Source organism: Xenopus laevis, chromosome 5L (genome assembly GCF_017654675.1).
Source record: "Xenopus laevis strain J_2021 chromosome 5L, Xenopus_laevis_v10.1, whole genome shotgun sequence".
NCBI lineage: Eukaryota > Metazoa > Chordata > Amphibia > Anura > Pipidae > Xenopus > Xenopus laevis.
The window spans coordinates 100233939-100261341 of NC_054379.1; the positions used below are offsets into that span (position 1 = coordinate 100233939).

Consider the following 27403-nt stretch of genomic DNA (forward strand, 5'->3'; position numbering starts at 1 on the left):
CATCTCAATGGGGTGTTACTAAAAAAGCACCGGTTTAATTTTCTCTACGTGTTATAATCATCTTTCTTCATGCATTAAGAGCTAATTGGAAGATTATACGGGCTGATGAGACTCTAGGCAAGATATGTCCTACACCCCCTTCATTTGGCTTCTGACGTGGTCAAATTTTGCGAGATTTATTAGCGACCCTGTTAAGAGCTACACATGTGAATTGGGTACACCAACTTGGCTGTTTTAGATGCCCCTCTTGTACATCTTGCCGTAATATGACCCCAGGCAACAGTTTTGCAACAGTTTTGCACATCCGCAAACTGGACCACGGTTACAAATACAACATTATATCACTGTACCACCACGTTTGTTGTGTATGTAATAACCAGGGGCGCTTCGCCAATGAGGCAAGTTGAGGCTGTCGCCACAGGTGGCAGCTCCCCAATAGGTACCAGGGGCAGCAAAATTGCCGCTCCTGGTACTTTAAATACAGGCCCTCTCTGCCGCCCTCGTGGAACCCCCTGGACCCCCTCAGGCGCAAAAAGTTAAGTGCACAGGGGAGAGGTGGGGCGCTGGAAACTGCTGCTGCCTCAGGCGGCGGAGGGGCCAGGATCACCCCTGGTAATCACGTGCCCCTGCAGGCTTTCATACATTGGCAAAACTGATCTTACGTTGCGCCAGCGTATGGATGCCCATAGATCAGCCATCAATACTGCATTTCATGATAAAAAGAAGCTGAAGCCAGTTGCCAAGCATTTTCTAGAACTTTTAAATATATAGCAATAGACCATCTACCGATGCCGAGACGAGGAAGGGATAGATCTAGGCTACTATTGCAACGGGAATGCTTTTGGATCAAAAAATTGGGCACCCTGTCACCCAGGGGCCTTAATGAACATTGTCCTTTAAATTGCTTTCTGGACATACGATAGATTCATGTGTGTGTTTACCTATATTCACTTTCAGGAGAAAAATGTTACTTTGTTTTTTATGGATTTAAAGCATAAAGTGTATAGTATGTATCTCATTTTGTCACATTTGCAGGCCCTTTCCCATGTCTCCCGAGTGGTGTTCTTGTCTATGCAACTTATGCAGCTTGGGACACGGGGGAAATGAGGTCAGCGTAGCGCGATAGAGGTGGAGACTATTGCCTTTTAGATTTTGTAAATTTTGTAATTGTTTGAACTTGAAACAGTGGACATTTTTCAGAAGGTGTGCGCACAACTTTTGTTCCTATTTGTAAAAAACGCACAACCAAGTGCAACACCCGGGACTATCGTTGAGACATTTTTAAGAGAGTGAAGCCTATGGAGGTATGTGTATATATATATATATACTAGAGAAATATACACTAGAGAAATACTGTATGCAAAACTGGATGATGCCATAGGATAATGACATATTTGAACCTACTGTATTTATGTTTTGTTGTGATTCACTTTCAATAATCAACATAACATATATATCTCCTATACATGGTTATTATATGAGGAAAACTGCAGCATTCTGTTTTGATACAATTATTTTTTCACTTTTATATACATTTGATGATTTTACATTGTCATATGTTGTATTTTCTGCAGGACGCCAGCACATTTTTTGAAACATCACCAATGTTTTTAAGGAGTCAAGTGTTTTAAGCAAGGCATTAATGCTTTAATTAACAAACAAAAGGGCAAACAACTCTAAAGCCATGTAAATGACCTTCACTAATAGTGATATTTGTAGAATTTAATTATTTCAATTTTTTAATGCAAAAATCTACATATCCACACAACTAGTTTTTGCCAATATAACTGATGGCCTCACTGAGCTGACAGAAAACTTGGAGATGGAGACCAATCAAATTATAAAGAGAGCACGTTCCACCAATGGTAGAAAGTAGAGCCCCCAGGCACCAGAGGTGCATCTGCTGAACATAGACAAGAGGAAAGTTCCAGCATGAAACAAACATTCTGCCTGTCTCACTGACTCCTCTCTCCTTGGTCTTTTACTCAAGTGTCCAAAACTGACTCCAAACAGCTGCACGCTTTGCTTCTCCCCTCTCAGATTATGAACGGTAAGCAATGGATTAATTCTCTGGTGCCAGTTGTTTCTTTTTATTTAACATAAAAATACTTATATTCTACAATAACGGTTGTAGTTTGAGAAATCACAGTTATTGAAAAAAGAAAGAATAGATAATGGATAGCACAAGTTCTACCTTCACTCTATGCAGATACAGGTATGAGAGCTGTTATTCAGAATGCTTGGGACCTGAGGTTTTCTAGATAAGGGGTATTTCCATAATTATGATCTCCATACATTGTCTACTAAAAAACCAATTGAAACATTAATCAAACCCAATAGGATTGTTTTGGCTGCAATAAGGATTAATTATACCTTAGTTTGGATGTACTATGTTCCTATTACAGGGAAACAGGAAATCATTTTTAAAAATTTGAATTATTTGACTAAAATGGAGTCTTTGGGAGATGGCCTTCCCATGATTTTGTGCTTTCTGGATAACGGAATCCATGTCTGTACTAATTTATAAATTTAGCATCATATTAACAATAGCATTGCAACTCTGCAACCATTTAACACAGCAAATATTAATTGTGTGGGTGGAATTTTGTGATTTGTAAGGGAAAATTATCATATTATTTAATTGTTCTAATTTCTGCACCTTGAAGGTCTGTCTATGATCTAATTCTCATTAAAAGTTTAGGGCAAGGTTTTGATATATCAGCAGTGATAAGTTAGAGGGTGTATATTTTATATTTTTAACTAAAGATGGGGGATCTAATTTTTTTTAATTTACAATAAATTATGGGAATTACATAATTTTCAATTGCATAAAACCATAGGTTATTTATCTGGCTTTTATTTACTCAACCCAATGCAGTATTTATTATACCTCTATTCTATCTGCACAATGGAAATAGGTTATTAAGCACAAGTAGAAGACACAACCTTGTAAACCCTTCTATTTTCCATACTAATACTTCTTACGTGATTTTCTCTCCCTTTCATATTGGTATCAGTAATAAGCAAGGTACTTATTAGCTTTAAGGTTTATTAGCTGTGTGTTTAATTCCATTAACTGTGAATGTATAATAAGGATTAGAACAACATTCCCAATCCTGCTTTTGTTTAAATTTTAGGTTATTGAGATTTGTCAGTATTTTATTGACATGAAACATTCATGACCTGATTATTTTTTATTGCAATATTCTCCTTACTTCTTTTAAATTGGTAAAATGTATAAAATGCAATTCATTCACTTCATCTGAAGTGAATGGTGAATAGCACCTTGACCAGATCATGAGCAAATAACAACTAAATATAACATTTGCCTGTCAAATATTCCAGAGGTGCTTCACAGCAAACTGTCGGTGGGAAATCCAGTGCAGGTATTTGCACAGAGTTCACTGTGAAAAGCAAAAGCAATGCAAATTCTAACAGCTAATTGTGCACTGATGGATACTGAACAAACTTATGCTGGAATAAAAAAACCTTAATGATTAAAATTACCATCTCATTTTTTATTTTGTTTTAGTGGATTTCACTGCCGAACATATTCTTGAATACATTCTAAAGATAATGTTCATTGTTTTTAAATGTACAACACGTGGCACATCCACTTGATTAAACAACATCCCTCAGTCCCTGTCCACTATTTTTTTAATACAAATATTGGGGCCATGATTTGGTAATCAGCTAAATAATTGTGATGGGGGAGGAGCCAAGGTTTGGTCTAATAATAATTTTTAATTACTCATACTCAACACACATTCTCTGATTTTTCGTTCCAATAATTTGAATGCGTTCTATATCACAATATACTGCAAAGGCACCTAATATGAATTAAATGAATACACGTTTACTTTATTAGCTATGCTGTACCCTTCAGTAATAATCTGCAAAATTCTTAAACCTGACATCTCTTTTTGCTAAATATCTAAGTGGTTGTTCACCTATAAATTAACATTGGATGTAGAGAGTGATATTCAGAGACAATTTGCAATTGGTTTTCATTTTTTATTTGTGTTTTTTTTTAGTTACTTAGCTTTTTGTTCAGCAGCTCTCCAGTTTCCAATTTTCACAAATTACTCTAGCAACCATGCATTTATTTGAATAAGAGACTGGAATATGAATAGAAGAGAGTTTGATTAGAAAGATGAGTAATAAAAAGTAGCAATAACAACAATACATTTGTAGCCTTACAGAACATTTTCCACCCTTTTGATTTATTCTGATGTCAGAAGGGCTGAATTGCTATAATGGAATGGTTATTTCTGGTCAATCAATAGCAATTATAAATAGTTCTTACCACAACCACTGATAAAAAACAAACAAAATTAGTTCATTACAAATTTACTGATTTCTTAGCAAGCAGTAAATCTGTTTTTTAAAAAAAAGACTATACAGGTGTGGAACCTGGGGTTTTCCGGCTAAGGGATTTTACCCCAATCTGGATCTCCATAACGTATGTCTACAAAAAAAATAAATTAAACATTAAATAAGCTCAATAGGCTTGTTTTGCCTCCAATAAGGATTCATCATATCTTAGTTAAGAACAAGTATAAGGTACTGTTTTCTTATTACAGAGGAAAAGGCTATCATTTAAAGAAATGTCAATTATTTGATTGAAATCAACCATCTCATAATTTGGAGCTTTTGGATAATGGGTTTTCAGATTACAGATCACATACCTGTATATAGACATAAATAATAATTTTTGTAAAATCAGTTGTATTCAGTGTTGGACTGGGATGCCAGCAGCCCACCAGAAAACCTTAAACTGTGGGCCCACTTTCAAAACTATTATTCCTCCTATCCTCACTCAACCTCTACTTACTATATTCTTCCATTATTACACATTTTTCACAATAAAAAAATAGGAAATGACCAGGAAATAGGCCAAATGTTTAGAAGCAAAAGGGCCCACTTACACCTGGCCCACCGGGAGTTTGTCCTGGATTCTTTACATTACTAGGCTAATTCAATCAATTTGATCAAAATTCCATAAAATATCGAGTGGTGAATGCTCCTACATCTTTGCAGTCAGGGACAAGCTGATTAATAGCAATGCTTCCACCATGCTGATGTCACTCAGCAATAGTAAAATGTGCTTCTTTCAGTTGCCTCTGCAGCCAAGTTCAACCTATAGGGCCCTGAGCATACGGCCCAGTAATGTCAGACAGACTAAAGAATAAACATTGATTACTGCTGCCATGATCTAGATGGAGCAGGAAGAGTTGGCACAAATGAAAATGGATATAGACAAAAATCATCTTCGTCATTATACTAAAAGTATATATATATATATATATATATATATATATATATATATATATATATAGCAGAAAACACTAACACTATGCATTTAGCTTTTTGTCAAACTTTTATAATTACAGACAAATTAATTCACTCTTAAAATGCTTCTTTCTAGGTTTATTTAGCTTCAAACTGCTAAGATGAAACTCCAATCTCTTATCACTCTCCTGACTTTAGTCTGTTATTCCCAATGCCAAGAACCTACGTATCCTGGTGAGTCTTATAACTTAATACTAATATTACAGAAATAATGCAAGCTGATCCCAAGGCAAACACATGGGCATACAGATTTTAGCTTTCACAGCAAATATGTAAACTATTTTCTTTTAATTCTCAGTCTTTGACATCCTTAAAGAACTTCGATTGTCAACAGCCACCAATGAGAACATAGTTACGGGTTCAAATCTTGATCTGACTGCATTTCGCGTGAACCCGGCAATACAATTAAAGAAAGAGAGGTATGCACCCATTTAAAATAAAGATATACAAAGGAAATTAAATTATTGCAAGCAGTGTTTTGACACAGCGACTGATTTACTAAAGTGCTAAACTACACTGGTGCAGATGCCAATGGCAACCAATCAGAAATCAGTTTTGATCAGGCTATAATAAATTAGAAAATAAAAGCAAATAACTGATTGGTTGCTAGGTGTAACTGTGCTGGTGCTATTTTACACTTTATTAAATTAGCCACATGTTATTCTCAGATAAACAATGAGCACTGCTGCATTCTGCATAACAAATATTTACTTACAAACCATCCCATACTGCCATAGACTCTTAAAGGCACTGTACATTAGATCTGTATAATAAAACTTGGGCAAAAATGTAATTTTTACATTGAGAAAACCACATTTACTTTTTGGTAAAGGTTATTATTTATACATAGGCAGCCAAGGGCCTGTGCTTAGGGCAACAGTTTTAGGGGGTGACCCTTGAATGCTTATATTTTAAAAAAAATTGAGAAAGGATATTCTTTGTAGATCTGTAGAGGGCAGGGCATATATTGCCCCCAATACAGTATACTTCGTTTCCTCTAGCAGGGGCCTAAGATAAGTTCAGGGAGTTGTGGGTGACCCTCGATTTTGCTCCTGTCGTGAGTCACTTGCAACCCCTCTGTACAAAATCATGGTTAACTATTGAGGAATCATACTATGACAGTCCCCCTGTATCCCCAGCCCACTAATAATAATGTGTCTATGGCTGCATTTACAATAACGTTATGGGATTCATAGGCAGCAGAATAGGTTTTTACCAGTGGGGTCAGGCTGGGACCAATTGAGAAGGTATCTAAATAATTAACAGTATAAACAAATACAAAAATGAAGACATTTTTTTCTGTGAAGTTGCTAAATAGATTTTACAAATTGCTTCTTTTGTAGTTCTTTCCCTTTAGATGGGTTGCCCTCAGATTATTCCATTCTTACGACCTTTAAGGTACTGACAGATGCACCTTCAGCTGTTATGAATCTATGGCAAATTATAGACTCCAATGAAAAACAAAAAGTCGGACTTCAGTTCCATAATGATACAAAGTCTTTGATTTTTTTCTACACAATGCCAGAAAGAACTCTTTTCTTTAAGTCACACATTAATGTAAACAATCTTATTGATGGCAACTGGCATAAATTGTCATTGAGTGTGAAAGGCAATGACGCTAAAGTGATTTTGGACTGCCAAGATGTCAGCACAGTTGCCATGATGGAACCAAAGAGCAATAAACGCAACCAGTGGAGGTCACTGATTAAGCGAGACACAGATGCCTCATTGGTAAGTAACAACTGGTTTTGGGCACTAGTTTGTGTTGATGCTTTTGGATGTGTTATATACTATAAAGCTTTAAAAGAGCAATGTTATTGTAACACCTTTTTTGAAGATGAGGTGCTCACACTCTAGATTACCTTCAGACTTGGGCAGGTAAGTCCCAACTCCTTGCATCTCCCAGTAGAGCTTCTGTTACATGCAAATCTTTTACTCAGGTGGGCCCTCACTGTACTTGTCAACCACACTGTAGCACACACAAAGTGGTCCCTTATTCCAAGAATCTCCTATTCCTGAGCCTGATCTGTTGAGTTTATATATTGGCAGATGACATCACAGGTTTCTAACCCTTCTTGGCCTCCTCACTGGATCCTCTAGTTGCTTTAAAAGACTAAGGAATCCTGCCACCCTGGGTCAATTACTGAACTGCCAGGAAAATGCTTTAACTTTGGACTCCCATTCCAAAATGTAAAAAAAGACCTGCTCTTAGTTGGCCAAAACTCTCCTGGGGAATACCTGAATTAAAATTTGGCAAAACCTTTACCCTTTCAACATTATCATTCCATAAATTCAATAGTTTGTGAATCAATGAACTGGTTGGCACATAGGACAATATTATTTAAGTATTATTCGGCTGAATTAACCCACTAGAAGTAAGATGTGTAGTTTAACACTGATAGGTTAATAACTGAAGGTCCACACAATCATGCAAAGATTCACAGTCACATGTACATTTCCCAGTATTCCTAATAATAATTTAAAATGAACAGTGCAAGGGTTCACAGGCAGTTTAGCTTCTCTTGCTGTCCATCTTACTTGCACAGAATAGAGCACATTCCGGTGGGGGGGGGGGAGAGAGGCTGATTTGAAGCATAATGACCTTTCCTAGCCCCAACCTTTTTATCACTTTGTCCCTGATTGGTGAATTAACACCAGCTATCTCTTTCACTTGCACAATTAAATCAATATCACAGCTATGTCCAAATTTAACAGGTTGACCTCCAGCAGCTTGAAATACACTGTGACCCACAAAAAGCTACATCTGAAGAATGTTGTGAGTTGTCTGATCAGGTAAGAATTCAAAACTATACATAACTGCCAATGCATTAAGGTAACATAAATATTACGGAAGGATCAAGTCAAAAACAAAAGTCATATCATGGAGTCCATAGGGTTAATTTATCTTTGGTGATCAGGGTGCAAAGTCCCCAAAATAGTCACAAGCTGGCATGTTTTTCTCACGTTGTACCCTGCCATACTGATAGTAATCACAGATTCAGGTCTCCACACTTTTTGCATGAATACAGTGCTGTCTGCATTTGGCAGCACTGTATTCATGATGGGCAGAGAGGGGGATCACTGGTGGATGCAAAGGACAGGGCTGTTATACACCTTCCATGCTGTGCTCTGCACCACGCACAGGATTTTTAATTCAGTACAAAGTGCAGATCCTGGGCTCAAGTGCTCCTTGGATGAGCACTAAGGAGCATAATGTTGTTTCCATTAGTATTATAGCACTTGTGTACAAGGTTATGGTAAATTAACTCTCATGAAAAATGTTATCAAACAATTATAATTATTACATATGAAGATATGAAGAGCGTAATAAGAAATATATATTTTGCACAGACCCATGAAGGCTCATTTACTAATGCAGTACAATATGTAAATTTTGGCAAAAAAATTTGCATCCAACTAGAACTTTGTGCTTAAGCTGTAACACACGATGCAGATTTTAAAGTTGGGCTTTTTCTTCTATAAAACGAATAAGGTAAAGCCATCTAAAGAATCCTCTGTTCCATTCTTTGCCATTAAAGGGCCAGTAATGGCAGCAAATGAAAAGGCTCCATTGAACACAATACACCAGGTGGAGATTTGATTATTCAGAAAATACAAGATGACTTTCTGAACGCAAACATGCTGAAATTAATATCAGATGTTATGCTTCAGAAGAAAATGTGTTACGCATATGTGATAGGAAAAAATGGTATGTCAAACCAAATTAATATTTTCCATTTTTGAGTTCCTGGCCCTTTTACAAATGTTTTAGATTGCATGGAAAGTATTGTTGTGTTCAAAACTGTAACAGCTTAAATGAAAGCAAAAGCATAACACCAATATGGCTAGCCAAGGCTGCACACGTATTTCTGTACACGTATTTTATATATTGGTATGTATTGAACTTACTGGACCATCCACAGGTTCAGCTGTTTTATAGCAGTAATGATCGTTGCATCATTGCCCCCCACCATCTTGAATCTTGTGAGATCATCTTTTGACTGCAGTTGGTACTGCACATGCTCAGTGTGCTCTGGGCTGGGCAGGGCTGGAACTAGGAGTAGGCAGATTAAATTACTACTAACTTGGGCTTTGCAGATTTATGATTCACTTGAAAAAGGATCCATACAGATCCGAAACATGCTGTCATCCGAATAAAAGTCATTGCAGCAGAGCCTGCCTACTGTGTGCTTCATCCTACACTATGTTGAATGATTATATGTTGATGCACACCAGGATCTTAAAAAGAAAGGACTTATTTATTAGATCGATATTTCGGTCCTCACCAGGGACCTTTATCAAGATACAACAACATATTAATGAAAGAGCTTTACAGACTCACCCACCAGTGAACCATCACCAAACCACGCCCATTTTTCATATACGTGTGGTAACATATATCAGGTCACACATGATTCCCAACATCCACTGAAAAGGTTTGCTCCTTCCTAATATGCAACATACTCAGACTATGAAGAGTCAGATTACTGTACACAGCATGCTTCTGCCCATACACCTAGTGCTTCTTATTTTTATATTTCAGTGTGGAGGTGCAGCAGAGATGGCTCTTGGTTCAAGTCCTCCGAAATGTAAATGCTCCCATGGACTTATAGGTCGTCTGGGGGCTACAGGTCCAAAGGTAATTTAAGGAAAGCAAACCATGTCAATAAAACAAAGACTTAAATAATGTGAATGCCTATTTCTGTTTTTAAACTGTTATTTGTAACTTTTTTTAGGGTCAGAAAGGACATGATGGGCAACGAGGAGTACCTGGTAGAATAGGAAATTTGGTAAGGTACTTTATAGGAGATAATTTTGCACCAAATCACCATGTTTCGTGTATTCTTAATTGTGGATCAAGTGTTGAAAATATATTTTTTTTGTTTTTCTTCTCCATGTCATAAAAAAAAGCTCTTGAACTGTGTAAAAAAAAAAGTTTAAATGGAGATTTGTATGAATCAGACCATTAAATAAGAAACAAACTGATAGCATTTCATACCCTTTTGGAATCCTTCTTCCATAGTTAAATAGCTTGAAAAGCACCTTAGTTTCATTGAGTAAACATCTCTGTGCTCTGTGCTCCCGCACACTATAATTCACAACATTTCAACAACAGTGAATACACAAAATATTTTAAAATGTCTTTATTTGCAACCTTAACAAGCAGTGAGCCTTAAGGCTCTTTTTAAAGAGCCCAAAGGCTCTTTATCAAGTTGAAAAATCACCAAATATCACATCCTGTTAAATAGCTTTCTGCGACATCTGTATATAAATAAATAATCATCACATCACATCAAATGGCAGATATATTTTCTTGTACATTGAATGGGACATTTAGACACTTATCGCAGGATGACTGACTCTGTTATAATGTTGAAACGTATCTGGAATAAAGGAAAGCTCAAGAATCTGTTTATCTATAAATCTGTTTATCTATGAATAGAACTGAATTCATAAGCAACATTTAAGCCCAGTGATGCCCTCCAGATCCATTGTTCTTATTAATAATAAGTTATTAAACTCTGCCACTTACTCATTGTTTTTTGGAACTACATCAATTTTGCAGACAGAGTTGATGGACTCCATATCTCAATTCTGTAAAATGCTTTGCCATTGGTTGATCTAACCTCTTGTACTTAATGGGTGACTTCTGTTCACAAATCCAGTCGTAACTATTTTAGATTCTTGGGCCAAATTAATCTTTTGCCTGGATATTTTCTTTGTATAGTGATGCAAGTAAAATGAAAACATTTCTCTGCCTGACAATGAGTACATCCACAGACACAGTAGCGGAAAGGCCCTACCTTTGGTGGACATAAGAAAGACTGTTTGCGGCGAGATCTCTCTTGTTCTCACCAGAAGGAAACCAATTGTCTTATCATTTTTAAAAAAGACATGAATGGTAGCTCCCTAAAGGACTGAATTGTTGCCAAATTCATACTTAGAATGGACCAATTGCATTCAGGACTTTAACCATGCTTACATAAGAAATACAAACTTGTCTTTATTTTACCAGTTTAAGGACAGTGAATTACTTCTTTATAGACCTTCAACATAATATCTTGGTTTTAACACCAAATCCTGAGGAAAGTCTCCCACCAGAAACTTATTTACTATGTCGTCTATTCTCTATCACCCATTCTCTATTATTATTTTCACCCTACACAAATGGGATTTTCGTACATTTCACATTAAATATCAGACTTGAAAATTCCATTGTTTATGTATATATATATATATTTAAGAAAAGGGAACTGATTAAAATGAATATGTAAAATCAATTTATAACATGCTATATTAAATTCGGTATGTAACCACTATAGGTGATAGAGGCCTGCTGACATCAGAAAGGCAACGCTGATGAACCTCATCTACTGGAGTCGATGTGCTTTATGCAACTCATTTGTGTATACATACAATTCTTAAAACTGTCACATAAAGCTAAATCTCCTTGCTACATCAGTGACAGTGAATAGTGTCCAAATAATTACCTGTGTCTTGTATATATGAAGAGAACATCCCTACATATGGTCAAATCATTATATCCACAAAGCATAATATATAGGGGCCGATTCACTAAGCTCGAGTGAAGGATTCGAATGAAAAATACTTCGAATTTCGAAGTATTTTTTGGGTACTTCGACCATCGAATGGGCTACTTCGACCTTCGACTACGACCTTCGACTTCGATTCGAACGATTCGAACGAAAAATCGTTCGACTATTCGACCATTCGATAGTCACAGTACTTTCCCTTTAAAAAAAACTTCGACCCCCTACTTCGGCAGATAAAACCTACCGAAGTCAATGTTAGCCTATGGGGAAGGTCCCCATAGGCTTGCTAAACTTTTTTTGATCGAAGGATTTTCCTTCGATCGTTGGATTAAAATCCTTCGAATCGTTCGATTCGAAGGATTTAATCGTTCGATCGAACGAAAAATCCTTCGATCGATCGAACGAACGTTTAGCGCTAAATCCTTCGACTTCGATATTCGAAGTCGACGGATTTCAATTCCAGGGTCGAATTTCGAAGTATTTTTTACTTCGAAATTCGACCCTTAGTGAATCTGCCCCCTAGTGTGAAGATGGAATCCACACCAACCACAGTTGACCCCCACCAATTGTAGATCTTGGGAAGGATATAACATACAGGTATCCTTGGTTTTGATATATCAGGAAATAAGCCAAATGGACATCATTGACTTGAACATTTACAGCATCCTCAACTAAAGACGCAATTAGTGGGATCTCCACTTTCTTTCTTTGGCTGGACAGCCTGGACAGCTACCTCTAGATAGCTTCAGATTCAGTTACAAACCCTTGTTTCTAAGAATTTGTTGTCTAAATTGTGTATCCAAGTATCAAATTCTGGCTTAAAATGGGTTTTAACTTGAAAAAAGATGTTTAACATCCAGTGTTCAGCCAAGATTTTACATCAGTTTTCACTTACTGTACATAACAGTACAATGTCTGAGTCTTTCATTTATTCTAGCTTGTCCTTCAACTGCATTTTGTGATCAATTGAGATAATTATGGAAGCCCTGCCTTTGCCCTTAATGGGGTTTTCTTGAGGACATGCAGGAACCTAACATGCCCTTTTTTCTGAATAGGGGCCTCGAGGTAACCCAGGAGCATATGGCCGGATTGGGGACCCTGGACTAAAAGTAAGCATTTCTTCAAAAGTGATGCTTTTGTCTGTAATACAGCGATCCAAATAACACTATATTTTGTTCTAGGGGGAGAAAGGAATTAAAGGGGAGAAAGGAGCAAGGGGCCTTTATGGTGAAAGGGTATGTATTCTACAAAATATTATAAAATGACACACTAACCGATATTTCTGATTAGTTACTGATATTCTTTTAGCTTGTGCAATGGACAAGACTCAACATTTTCTTAGATGGCCTATGTTAAGTAAGTACAGTATTAAAGGGGTTGCTTACCGTTAAATTATCTTTATGATGTAGAGAGTGATCTGAGGCAATTTGTAATTGGTTTTCATTTTTTATTATTTATGGTGTTTGAATTATTTAGCTTTTTTTCAGCAGCTCTCCAATTCCCAATGTCAGCAATCTGGTTGCTAGGACCCACATTACCCTAGCAACCACACATTGATTTGAATGAGAGACTGAAATATGAATAGGAGAGGCCTGAATAGAAAGATGAGTAATAAAAAGTAGCATTAACAATACATTTGTAGCCTTACAGAGCATTTGTTTTTTAGATCCTGTAGTGCAGTATTGCACATTAGTCTAAAATTCCTTTTACTAACATAGAGCAGTTACATGAGCAAATAGTACTACTAAATTCTGTGTACATGCGCAGCAGTAATTACACACTGAGCAATTCCAGATATTTTGCCAGTCATGATATACTTATAGCCAAATCTGCTGAAGCCACCCTCCATAGGCCCCCAAAAAAAATACAATTCAAGTGTGAGCGCATTCTTGCTCTTTCCATTGATTCTGATAAGTGGCAAACTAGATTTTAGCTGTTTTGACCCCATGTTTTGGATCTACTGAAAAGAAAAGGCAGCCGTGCAGTATGTCATTGAGCTAAGCTTTAGGATTTTCTACACTTCTATAAAAGGGTTTGCCAAGCCTTGCCTCTGGAGCTGCTACATGTTTCTTCTTCCCATCTCAAGCACCTTTAAAGTTGAATGCGATCCTCAACAGTATACATCATGTAATTTAAATCTAATCAGAATGTGTATTCATCTTAGAAAGTAAAAATATTCTTAAACCTTTTTTTAAAACCTTTTTTCAAAGGGTGATCGTGGGGATCTGGGCTTCAAAGGATTACAAGGGGCAGATGGTTCTAAAGTAAGTAGATAACTAGATTTTCTGTAAAATAATATGGACCAATAAAGTTCTGTTTAAACTTACCCAGATTAATGAACATCTGTGTAAATATGACTCTTGAAAGAGTTTGTTCTCAGTTTAATTAATGAAATGTATGTCTGGACAAATAAAAGCACTTCTGATACTGGAGAGCATATGGGCAACATAAGTTACTCTTGAGCTAGATATCTCTAGTATGTTTTGCAAAGTCATTCAGTGTCGGACTGGCCCACAGGGATACTAGGAAAACTCTCGGTGGGCCAAGGTGTCAGTGGGCCCTCCTGCTTCTAACCATTTGGCATATTTCATGGCCATTCTCTATTTCTATGAAAACAAAGAGGCTAAATAGATGGAATAATAGGTTATAACATGTAAAGAAAAGAGAATAGGGGAATAGAGGTTGAGTAAGGAAAGGAAGAAAATAATACTTAGAGTGGGCCCCTGGTCTAAGGGTTTTTGGTGGGCCCCTGGTGTCCCAGTCCGACACTGAAGTCATTTGTGGGATATCAGTAATACCAGCACAATGCTGTGGCATCATGGGACCAGAGCTCTCTTTGGTTTCAGTGGTGCTGGCGGCCTTCACACTCAAATAATATACCGAGGCTTCAAAGGTTTTATGAAATATGCATTTAATAGTAATTAAACATGGTTTTTCATGGGAACTTGTTAAGAATATTATTCAAGGACATGGTATATGAAGAGTATGCAGTGAGATTTCTTTTTGTTGGTCAATATATATTTATTTCATATATATTTATCATTATAGGGTGTTGCAGGCTCACCAGGGAACAGGGGGCCAACTGGGCCTAAAGGAGCGAAGGTAAGCATGAATCTGCAAGTAGAAATTTCCCTACAAGTCTCAACAAAAGTACAAACACTTTGACATAGAAAAAAATGACTGTTTACCTGGTGGGGTATGCATTAGGATTTTTTGTGTAAGTTTGTATAGAAAGGGCTGTTTCAGTACTTAATTCTGATTCCCAGATCACTAATCAGAGTGCAGTATATCTTGTCAATGACACAGAATGTATTGCACTGGAAGAAACACTCAAATCAGAGAGCTGTGTTGCTAGGTCATCATTTGCATAGAAATAAACAGTGTAGCAAAACAAAAAGGAAATTAACTGATTGTCTTTGTTAAATAACTATTACGTTTTGTGACTGGTAATGCAGACAAACAAAAAACATAATTCTAGTATTCTGACAATAATTATAATGGTCTCTGATAATGTCTCTTACTATATATCTCCGGTGCTGCAGCTTTCATACTAATATGCATAATATACTGGTGCCTGTCTTCCCATCTAGGGAGAAGAAGGAGAGGCTGGATCTGAAGGAATCGCAGGGTTCATAGGAGTGAAGGTGAGCTTTGGTTATTCTTTTACTGAATAAATACATATTTTTAAATGAAGATCAAACACCACTAACCACTTGAATCAAGCAAAATGGAATCCCTCACACAATTTCTTTTTTTCACAAGCATATAAGTGTCCAACGTATGAGGGCAAGGATTCAAGGTCCAGTCTTAACATAAGCACCCCACTCCAGGCTCACATATATCAATGTGGCAATGGATGGAAGACATAGGGTCACAGTCCAGAATGTAGCTGCTAGTGAGGTTTATTGCCACAACATGTTTCGAGTGCATAAGCTGCACAATTAGACCGTAAGAAGGAAGGGGGCATGTGAGGAGGGCAGCAACATTTATTAAGTGCAGAAATTAAAGTGAAAGTGATTGCTGTGCATCAGACATAGAGGAGGGAGGCAGATGAGTTTGCTTAAATAAGTATATAACAGGTATGGACGTTTTAATAAAAGAAGACTTTAGATTTCATATCTATCTTGGACTTTTATTATAAATATTTTTATGTCTGGGTAACAGACAATGCTGTTATGTTAAGTTTCATACTCTTGCCCAAGCTCTGTAAAGTAGTATGATAGCTTTTCGATGTCTCGGAAAGCTGACGTATGGTATGGTAAATGGGGGTGGAATTTTATTGTTATGCTTCAACAAAATGGTACAGGTGGTCCTACTAAATATAGTACAGGTATGGGACCTGTTATCCAGAATGCTAGGGATCTGGGGGATTTCCAGAAAAAAGATCTTTCTGTAATTTGGATCTTCATATCATTATATATATATATATATATATATATATATATATATATTGGAAATATTTTAAATCATTTAAACATTAAATAAACCCAATATAATCTAATATAATCTAATATATCTTTGTTTGGATGAAGTGCTGTGCAAGGTAAATTGGATTATTTGGATAAAATGGAGTAATTCAGAACTTTCCGGATAATGGGTTTCTGGATAACGGATCCAATACATGTATTCATATTTTTAAAAGTACAATCTATATTTCTGAAGTTTTGGGCATTCAAGATACATCTTAATCGTTTGTATTTGCTTATAAAGCAGAGATCTGAAGTAGCTTTTATCAACTACTGCACTGTATAGTCTGCACTTGTATGTGGTCCCTCTAATGTCATGATCTGTCCTTACTGTACTGACTGGGGCAGAACGTCACTGAGAAAAATCTTGTACACAATATGTGTTGTATAAAGAAACAACTTTCTTTGTATATTACTGAATCTGGAATAAAATGCATACAATATCCTGTATGTTACATGTCTACATTTCAAATTTTAGGGTGATGATGGCTACCGAGGAAAGGATGGGCCCCGTGGCAGACAAGGGAAAAAGGTATCAGATATCACTTAATGTTTTCTACCTCTAAATGCTACCGCTAAAATAAGATTGTGTGTATATCTACAAAGTAAAATAAAATTATACAAATGCAAGATGTAGGAAAAATCATAAAATACACTGTACAAGTAAAGAACTGCCTTAGGATATATGATACGAATAATTTGAACTACTTGTCTTCCAAATGATGGCTCACTGAGGCCGGCTAATGCATTTTTGCAAAAAAAATCACCTTTTAGTATGTTATGAAATGTCTTATTCTTAGAAAACTTTGCATTGTTCTTCTTTTTTTTATAGTTTTTAAATGATAGTCTTAGCTGCTCTAAGCTAGGTCAACTCAGGATGAATTAGATGCTGATATGAAACCAGCTAGAAGATAAAAAACAACATGAGAGAGAGATGATTATAAAGATAAGCACAGAGGCTAATTATGTCAGGTATAACCAAAGTGGAGAGTGCCAGAAGAAAATGAGACTGGTAACTATTGACTGTATTCAGTACTAACAAACTGTATAATTTACTTGCAGGGACTTGTTGGTGACCCAGGTGATCCTGGAATCGTTGCCCTAAAAGGCATGCCAGTAAGTAGCATAATGATTGACAATATCTGGACTAATTCTCATCATTTCAGAATAACTGTGAAGTGCTTTTTATTTCTGACTATATTTATTGATTCTAGATATATGGTAGCTTCCAACTGAAATATACTTTGCTTTTTAGGGTGTGCCTGGTTCAAAGGGAAGGAGTGGTACACAAGGTCCACAGGTATGGAAAATTTCCAGTTCACTGTTTGGTTGTCTTCTCACCCCTGTAACTACATCCACAATTTAGTGGTAATTATTTTGGCTTCAAGACCCCCCCAAGTAGTCAAGGATTTGGTTGTAGCTCTCTTACCTTACAAGGATTGTGTAAATAGATATTAAATGAAACCCATACTTTCTACAGGTCGAAATATGACTTATGCCTCCATTTCCCCCTCCCCAATAAAAATGTACACATAACTGGTTTTAAAGTTAGGTCAAAGATTAAAAATAGGAGCTGCATACACCTTTGTAATGGGTGCTTAACTTATTATTTAGTTATTATCAATCGGTCCCCATCCACAACCAGAGCAGCCATATTTTTGGAAGCATAGAATAAGGAAAATAAAGCTTAGTTTGATATGGCTGAGAGTATAATAAGTAGATGGAAAAGGAGAATCATGAAAACAAAAAAACAATTGCTTTAACATTTTAACTCAAGCAAGAAAATTCTCTGGAACAGAAATATTATTATACTAATGCGGTTAGCATCTGGATGCTTGCTTAGTGCTCTGGTATACAGTAACTAATAGAAAGGATACTGAAATAACTGTTTTTATTATGTTTTTATTATTTGTCTTTTACAGGGAATAGTTGGAGACCCTGGTTTACCTGGTAGAGATGGTGATGATGGAATTGAAGTAAGATCTTGTTTAAAACATGACTGGCAATGACATTTTACAGCTACTGAAATGTATTATTATTATGGCAGGCACAATTTGACTTCTTCTGTTATCGGTATTAGGCATAATGATATAGGATATGAGACATAAACAAAATTTTCAACTGAACCATATACGTAGTTGCAGAACTAACTGGGGTGCAGTGGGTGCAATTGCACCGGGTCCTGCTGGAACAGTGATACAGCACATGGCGGACACAGGGGGATATTTTCTGGAGCATGTGTTTATGTGGGTGCTGGCACATGATTTCAGAAGGTGTGGGGGCTGGTGGGGCCTGGGTGCATGTCCTGCTGTGGCTAGTTACACTACTGAAACACTAGTTTACAAATTTGAATTTTAAGCGGAGGCCATTAAAATCAGTGATATTAACAAAACAAGTTTCGACTGATATTGCTTCTACTGCAGCACAGACAATATCCAGGTCCATCAAGGCTAGTTGATAATCTACAGGTATTTAGGCAAATGACACATGGAGTATATACACTACTGCTTTTTTTAGCCACTAAAAAAGAACCCAAATGTGGTTGAGCAGATGTAAATAGAAGCTGCCTGACAAAATGTTTCCAGGCCAAAATACACTAGACCCTAGTTTAGCTTGAAAGATACAACTACTATCTGCAAGGCTTAGTAAAATACACTCCCTAAAATTAAATTATGCCTCTACCTCTACATTTTAAAGCAACTGTTATGATGTGAAAAAAAGTCAAAAAGGTTTACTGTGATGGCAGAACAATAATGTATCTTCATATTTTAGGCAAATCAGGGACGTCAAGGACGCCATGGAAAACCTGGAATTTTGGGAGAAAAGGTATAAAAATGAAAAATGTATATTTAAAGAAAAACTTATGAATGTCCAACACAGATCAAAAAAAATATCTAGAGTTTCTATCAATATCAGGTAAATTTGAAATTTGGTAGAGATTATGTACATAAACACACAACTCAGTCAGCAGGTGTGAAATTCACTAATATCGCTGTGCTGGGCAACTGGAGAATTCATCTTTCCTTGAATTGTTGCCCCTTCTGTTGCCTAATTACTTTACCTTTAAAGTTTTGTAGCATGCCCTTCCCCTTTTAAAATTTTAAATTGCTATTGGCTAAATTTTTTTAAATTGCTTCATGAGATTGAATTGGTGGCTTGAATATTCCTTGATCATACTGTAGATAGTTTTGCAAGAGTTCAACTTACATAGTCCCTATGTATGATTTTCATGTTTCAAGTTAATTGTCTATTATAAATATAGTGTTACTCTCTCCTATTGTTCTATCATTAAACGTTTTTTATTAATGCCTCCCCAATTACCATTTCACTCATTTTATAGTTCATATTACCATGAATTCACACCCCTGTGTTTGGTCAGAACACCCTCATCCCTATTTATATGCATTCAGTATTACAGTAGTGGTATTGCTGGCCCAAGCCTTTATTCTGAACACCTTCTTCACTGTATAATCTTTGAAGTTTAATTTTTATGGGTTAAATTGTTATGTAGTTCATCTATTTGGGGCACTCCCCAAACAATGAAATTAAAATACAAATGAAAACATTTCATTTGTATTAACTAGCTTTGGGTTATAAGCCCTAACAATTCATAATTTTTTCCTAAAGTCAATACAGGTACTGAATCTGTTATCTATAAAAGTTATCCAGAAAGTTATGAATTACAGAAAGGCCATCTCCCATAGACTGCATTTTAAGCAAATAAATTCTAATTTCCTTTTTCTCTCTAATAACATAACAGTACCTTGTATTTGATAGTAACTAAGCTGCATGAATCCATGTTGCTGGCAGAACAAACCTATTTATACAGTAATGATTGAATTGTTTTTAGCAGATTTAGGGGCAGATTTATCAAGTGTCGAATTTCGAATTGAAAAAACTTCGATATTCAAATTCAAAAAGACCAACCGAAATAAAGTCGAAGTTTTTGTTGGGTCAAATAGGTCCGTTTTCGATCTAATAGGTCCGTATTCGGCTGAATTCGAATCATTCAAATCAAAGGAATAGCACATTCGATCGAATTTGATTCGAAGGTTTTCCAAAAAAAAGTCCACAATTGACTCCAAATAGGTTCTAGGAGGTCCCCCATAGGCTAAAACAGCAATTTGGCTTTTTCAAATTTGAATCAAATTTGGACTATTCCCTAGTCGGTATGGTTTCAAATTACAGAAAACCCCTTTTCCTGAAAACTGTAGGTCCCAAGCATTACATTTTGTGGAAAGATATGTCTCACTGATATGCTATTTTAATATTAAAAATGTCTATATTTAGGGGGAGAAAGGAATCATTGGACAGCGTGGGCCTGAGGGTCAGCGAGGAAGACCTGTGAGTAATGGCCAATGTATTCATCATTTAATTCACAGTATTTAATAACTTTAAGGGAAGCATATTATGTTTAATTTATAGTATGGTATGTACAAAAGGAAAACTTTTATTGAAGCACCTAAACATGGGGAGCATCTTATTTAACCTATTATACTGTGGGACAACACCCAACCTGTTTCTGGGACAGAATTATTACAGCTTCTCTACTAATATTTCATAAAAATACTTCGTAAAATGCGGTTTCATGGACTTTACATATTAACATGCAACATTTTAGATACTGGAAAAACCAAATGAATGGCCAGTTTTAGAAAGCTTGTGACATGTATATTGCTTATTCTATACAGTCCTCCCTCACTTAGTTTAGCAATGAGAAGTTAGAATGAAAAGTTGCTTAGAATTACATTTTTTAAGTATTGTTTTGATTCTTTGGGTTCTCTTCATCAAACAACTTGGTTTTATTTAATACAGTAGATGAATGAGATTTTAGCACTTTGTTTGAAAATGGGGCATGGAAATAACCATAGTCTGTAATCATTTGACTTATTTTAGAAAATATGAAGACATATTTAAAATGTGGAAAAAGTTTGGATTTAGCTTTGAAAATTGTGAAACTGTACATTTTTTTTCATCTCCATTATAAAGGCTGTTCTGATATTTAATACTCAGGCTTTATGTTTTGTCTTCTACAGGGACCTCCAGGACCCAAAGGTGAAGCTGGACAACCTGGCAGGCCAGGATTTATTGGACCACCTGGTGAGGCTGTAAGTCTATTCATTTTTTTCAAGTTTATATATATGTATATATTAGAACCACTTTAAAAATTTAAGATAAATTTACAGTATCAATTATCTTAAGGGATTTTTAATCATTAAACACTATCCCCCAAATGTAATAAAAAGCACTATGTTTGCCCAGGAGCAGTAACTGATAGCAACCAATAAGATGTTTGCTTTTAAACAGGTGACCAATAAATGCTACATAATAGAGAAATAATTGAAACAAAGACATTTATGTACAGTATTTTGAATAACGTGATTACTAAAACATAGTTGCTGAACATGGTTTATCAAGTTCAACCTCTCCAAATGAACTATATATATATATATCTATATCTATATCTCTCTCTCTCTATATATATATCTATCTATCTCTCTCTATATATATATATATATATATATATATATATATATATATATATATATATATTTGACTATATATATATATATATATATATCTATATATATATATATATATATCTATCTCTATATATATATATATATATATATATATATATTTATATATATATAGATATATATACATACCCATACAGACCTAAGAAGCAAGTTATATTTAGATTTTGCATTACTGTAATTATTTCATGAAGTTATAAAATTATTTTATAAAGTCATATAAATACTGTACATAGAAAATGAATATATGCATTTCAAATAATATATCTTATTTTTTTTAACAGGGTCATGTTGGTCTCCCTGGTGCCCCAGGACAAAAGGTATTTTCAGTTGAACCAGTTTAGTTTAGGGATGACAAACCAATATTTACAATCTCTAACCTACTGTGTCCTTTTTCTATAGACTCTATAGATTATCATTTTCGTATATGACCATGCAATCAGAACATTCCGTCATTTACTTTTAAAACTGAAAAACAAAAATAATAAAATAAAAGCAAAAACAATTATTTATTAATGATTAATGATTTATGTATTGTTATTATTGATGACATTATAATGGATCACAATACTTTGAACTGTAAATTAAGTCAATTACATTAGTATCAGTATTCTGTACTGGAGACAACTGATTAGAGATTGCTGACTCAAAATTGTTGTGGCAAGGGTAAACCACCATCTACCAAGCAAATTATCCTCACCAATTATAATTTATTGGGTAACGAAATTATCTGTGTACAACTTTGTAATCCAAACAAATAAACAGATTTATTATCATGTGTTCTTTTAGTTATGTTATACTGTTTTCATTTTAGGGCAGTACTGGAGTCCAAGGAATTAAGGGCAAGGAAGGAGAGAAGGTATAATTATATGTCAAGCTTTTGTGTTATTGTAGAATGTAATTCAAACTGTCCTTCCTTAAAAATGTCGTAAGAGAGCAGTAGTCTGCCCATCTATTCTCAATTAATAGGATGCCTTTTTGTAGAGAAATGTATAAGAAATAACAGGAAATGCAGTATATGTATTTATCCATCCCCATATATTTTATAAAATTATTTTTTGTACAATAAAAGAAAAAAAGTTATTTGTAAGTATTTGTAAATATATGTAAATATAATGTATGTATGTAAATATATGTAAATATAATGTATGTAAATATATGTAGTTAACCTTTAAATTAACTTATAGTGTGATGTAGACAGTGATATTCTGACGTAATTTGCACTTGTGCTTCAGTTTTTTTGTTTTTAATTATTTAGTTTCTTGTTCAGTAGAATACCAGTTTGCAATTTCAACAGGTAACTGGTTGCTAGGTTCCAGTTTAACAGCGACATGGCAGTTGTTTAAATGACAGGCTGGAATATGAACAGGGGATGTTCTGAATGGTCAAAGATAAATAAAAAATATGTAACTGGCAAAAAATTTAGCCACACAGAGCAATAGAATTTTGGCTGCATGGGTCGGAGACCACCCAGTTGAAAGCTGCACAGAACATTGTATAACAAACTAAAGGTTAGGAGTAAACTAATCCTATTGATTGCAGATGCAAAAGGTTACAAACCTTTTTGTTTATTTACATTTAGGGTGAGAAAGGATTGAAAGGACCAAAAGGAAATGTAAGTATCACTGAATAGTTTATGTAAGGATGTTTCAAGTATTTATATTAACAAATAAATGCATTTTCTAGGCTGGTGACATAGGCCCAAGAGGTCCTGAAGGATTTCAGGGTAAAAGAGGGCCAGCAGGAGAAGATGGAGCTCGTGGCAGACAAGGAGAACAAGGAGATCCTGGTGATCCTGGCATTCCTGGAGTAATTGGACCTTTGGGTTCTAGAGTAAGTCTTCATTTGGAGAATGAACCCATTTATATGTGTATTCCTTATAACTTCAAGGCTTAGTAAACCTAAGGATATCACATTTTTTCGAAGCATTCAGGAATTTCACTGAAACTATATAATGGAATGGCTCCTGAAATGCCTTTAAAGTGTAACCACTAAGGGTACAGAAAAAAAACTATATAAAGTGTTTTTGAATTGAAAGTAACAGAAGTAACAAATGCTATTCAATTCACCCCAAGTTAGTAACAGCAGCTGTGGCTGGACACAAGCATATCAAAAAGGGGCTGTTATAAATGCAATACAGCATTTTCAAAGAATATACAATATTAAAATTATTAATATCAGTGTTCTTCATGATAATGCATCTATAGCAGAAAATGCATCTCTTTGTAATATTACATAAAAAATCTTTAACGCCCCAGAATTGACTGTTTTTCTTCTTAAAGGGACCATCTTTTCCAGCGTCTCATGTAATAGAAGTGTGCAGAAAGGTTGTTCTTGAACAGATGTCTTCATATGCACAAGCTGTAAGGCGACAGTGTTCCAGTGCTTGCCCATTGTATGGTGAAGTACCCATGGGAGCACCAGGACCAGTGGGATTGCCTGGACCTCCAGGAAAACAAGTAAGTATAACTTCATATAAAACTTGATGCACGTAAATGGACAGGTTAAATGAAACAGTAAATTAATGATTGGACATGATTCTTACCCCTAAGCAGCAGTACTAGTAGTATTAGAACAAATAGAAATAAAGTTCAGGCAAATAAAGCGAAATGGTAAGACAATAGCCAATAATAATAAATAATGCACATGCTTGGTTTGACAAACTGCATGTTGCTGTTGTTTGCAGTAAGGAAAAAATGAGTTTAATTAAGAAAATGCTTTGTCAGCTCTGTTTGATATAACATACTGCAGGTTTGCCTAATACAGTAGTTTGACGTGAACAGTACAGCAGCATAACATGTTTTAAATGACAATAATAGGGTAAACCTGGCCTGAATGGGCTTGAAGGCGAAACTGGACCAGAGGGATTTTATGGTGAAGCTGGAGATCCAGGAAAACAAGGAGAAAAAGGTAACTTGTTTGTAGAGTATAAAACTGAAAGCTCAGAAAGACTCTTACAATGGGATGTGTATCAATATCTAATGTAGTAATACTGGTTAATAAAGGTCAATCTATAGTCTTTTTATATATATATATATATATATATATATATATATATATATATATATATATATATATATATTTAGCATGAGAACAGGGCAGGGCAAAGGTATTTTGGCACCCTAGGCAAGGGCTTCAAGCAGTGCCCCCCTACCATTTCCCACCTTACCATTCATATTGTCCCATGTGCCAGCAGCCATCATATTGCCCCATGTAACTGTACCAGCAGCTAACATATTGCCCCATATTTGTACCTGTGCCAGTATAAGCTAAAACATCCATCATATTACTACCCCCAATCTGTGCCCATACCAGCAGCAGCAGCGAAAAAAATCCATCATATTGTCCCTAATTTGTACCTGTGAAGGAGGCAAAAATCCATCATATTGCCCCAAACATCTGTGTACTTGTGCCTACAGCCACCATATTGCCCTATGTACCTGAGCCAGCAGCAGCTAATTCATCATATTGCCCCCAATCTGTACCTGTGCCAGCAGATGCCAAAAAATCCACAATATTGCCCCCAAATATGTACCTGTGCCAGCAGCAACCAAAAATCCATCATATTGCCCCAAATCATCTGTTAACCTGTGCTGGCAGCTGCCAAGAGGGAGGTGGGGAGTGCAAAAGGGGGTTAAAACAAGCAGTTTATAAAACTGAAAACTATAAAACTGCCAAGCAAACCAGGTTTTACAAAATAAAAGAAAAAAAATCCCCTTAAAAGTGTGCCCCTCCCATGATTGCACCCTAGGCGGGCGCCTACTCTGCCTGCCCCTTGAATAAACAAAAACCCCAGAGTGACAGCAGATACTGTAAAACCATTATCTTTGTATTCTCAGTGATGGTAAAATATTTGTGAAGTACAATGATACAACTGTACAATGTTACAGTTATGATTTTTGTTTGCATTATGCAGGTGAATCTGGAAATAAAGGAGACAAAGGACCAAGAGGATATGGCCTAGTTGGATTTGAGGGGGATCAAGGTCCTATCGGTAACTAAGACTTTAACTAAGATTTTATCCATTCAGACTATGCAATGTAATAAATATTATATTTTAATTATATGTTAAGTAACGTGTTCATTCGCAGGGAACTTTATTTTGAAATAAAACTTGTTTATAAATTTTAGCTATAGGAGTGAAGATTAATAGCCTGTTGAAGTTCCTTTTAAAACATTAGGAAAAAACTACTTTTTGTGGAATGTAGATGCTGGGACAGACAGTAAGTCCAATGGTCACCACAGGTCACAGAACCTTAGGAGTTGTGTAACCACAGAAACCTTGCAATGATCCTTTACAGGTTACTTATATTCGACCTTACTTCAACAACAATCATGCTTGTATTTTATATAACCTTATATGTATTTTATTTTCCTATTATTGTGCAGGACTGATTTGATTTTCTGCTAATTTTATTGATTCTCTACTTTGAAAACGAATTCTGTCTGTTCTACAGTAATGATATGGTTTCAGAGAATGTGTATTTGCTTATTTTATTGGAGCCTTCCCTTATTTTCTTAACCTTTACTTTAGGTGAAAGAGGCAAGCCTGGACAAGCGTTCGATGGACAGCCTGGTTTAATGGGCCCTAGAGGCCACAGGGGACAACTTGGGTTAAGAGGTTATGCGGGTCTCCGTGGACCACCAGGTCTGTGTGTCACAACAGGATGTCAATCAAACCAGGGACAACAGAGACCATAATGCACCGAACTGATATTGTTCTTCAATTTTAAAAAACAGTTTTTTAACATCAAGTGGTCAATTCACTCCGTTATCTCACGTGGTACATGGATAACATCCACTGCTGTCCTTGATCTGTCCTTGATCTGGTGCCTACTTAACTTTTAAATGCACCATAAAGCTAGTTCTCAGTTCGGCCTAGTTCTCTTTGCTGTGAATGTTACCTGTGTGTGTATAGGAGAGCTATGTGTGAGCATGATGTTTTACTATTTCAGTTCATGTTTATTGTCATTGTGCCACTGTATTTACATTCACCCTCTATAAAATAATCAAGGTTGTTTTTGATCAGAGGCAGAGCTATTAAACAACTTCAAGATACACAAAGATAAACAAAATCAGAACTTGTGTGCAGATCACTTGTTTTGTATTGAAACTGCAAAGGATCCACCAGCTCTCCTTTTACTTCTGAGAGTCCAAGTTGATCTGCTGTCTCTAGACAAGAGCTAATGTGATGACACATTCCTAAACAAGGTGTTCCCTTAGATCTGCTCAAGTGACTAAGTCTGTGAGCACTGTCTGATACTTTGTATCTTTAAAAAAAATGAAAAATCCCATATTATTTATTAAAAGAGAAACCCAATGAGCATGCTGTCAGAATCATGGTTAGCTGTTTCCAGTAACCAGTTACTTTAATTTAGCAAAATATGTTACTTATGAACCCCCAAAATACAATGTTGCAGGATTTTGGTGTTTTTAAAGAATAAATTGTAATGTTTTGATGTCAACTAAAACAATAAAGTATAATAACACTTTA

The 27403-nt window shown here is 35.7% G+C and overlaps 1 protein-coding gene across 1 annotated transcript; it reads left to right on the top strand.

Moving 5' to 3' along the window:
- The first annotated feature begins 1537 nt into the window (after nt 1-1537).
- On the top strand, nt 1538-27403 carry LOC108716915 (collagen alpha-1(IX) chain). Its single transcript, XM_018263470.2, has 27 exons — nt 1538-2050; nt 5429-5526; nt 5651-5771; nt 6696-7083; nt 8068-8145; nt 9896-9991; nt 10089-10142; nt 12962-13015; nt 13088-13141; nt 14117-14170; nt 14955-15008; nt 15497-15550; nt 16851-16904; nt 17435-17488; nt 17628-17672; nt 18295-18348; nt 19145-19198; nt 20663-20716; nt 21409-21480; nt 22194-22229; nt 22724-22768; nt 23492-23524; nt 23596-23742; nt 24192-24368; nt 24729-24819; nt 25826-25903; nt 26444-27403. The coding sequence occupies exons 2-27, from the start codon at nt 5454-5456 to the stop codon at nt 26608-26610; spliced, it is 2241 nt and encodes a 746-aa protein (XP_018118959.1). The 5' UTR covers nt 1538-2050; nt 5429-5453; the 3' UTR covers nt 26611-27403.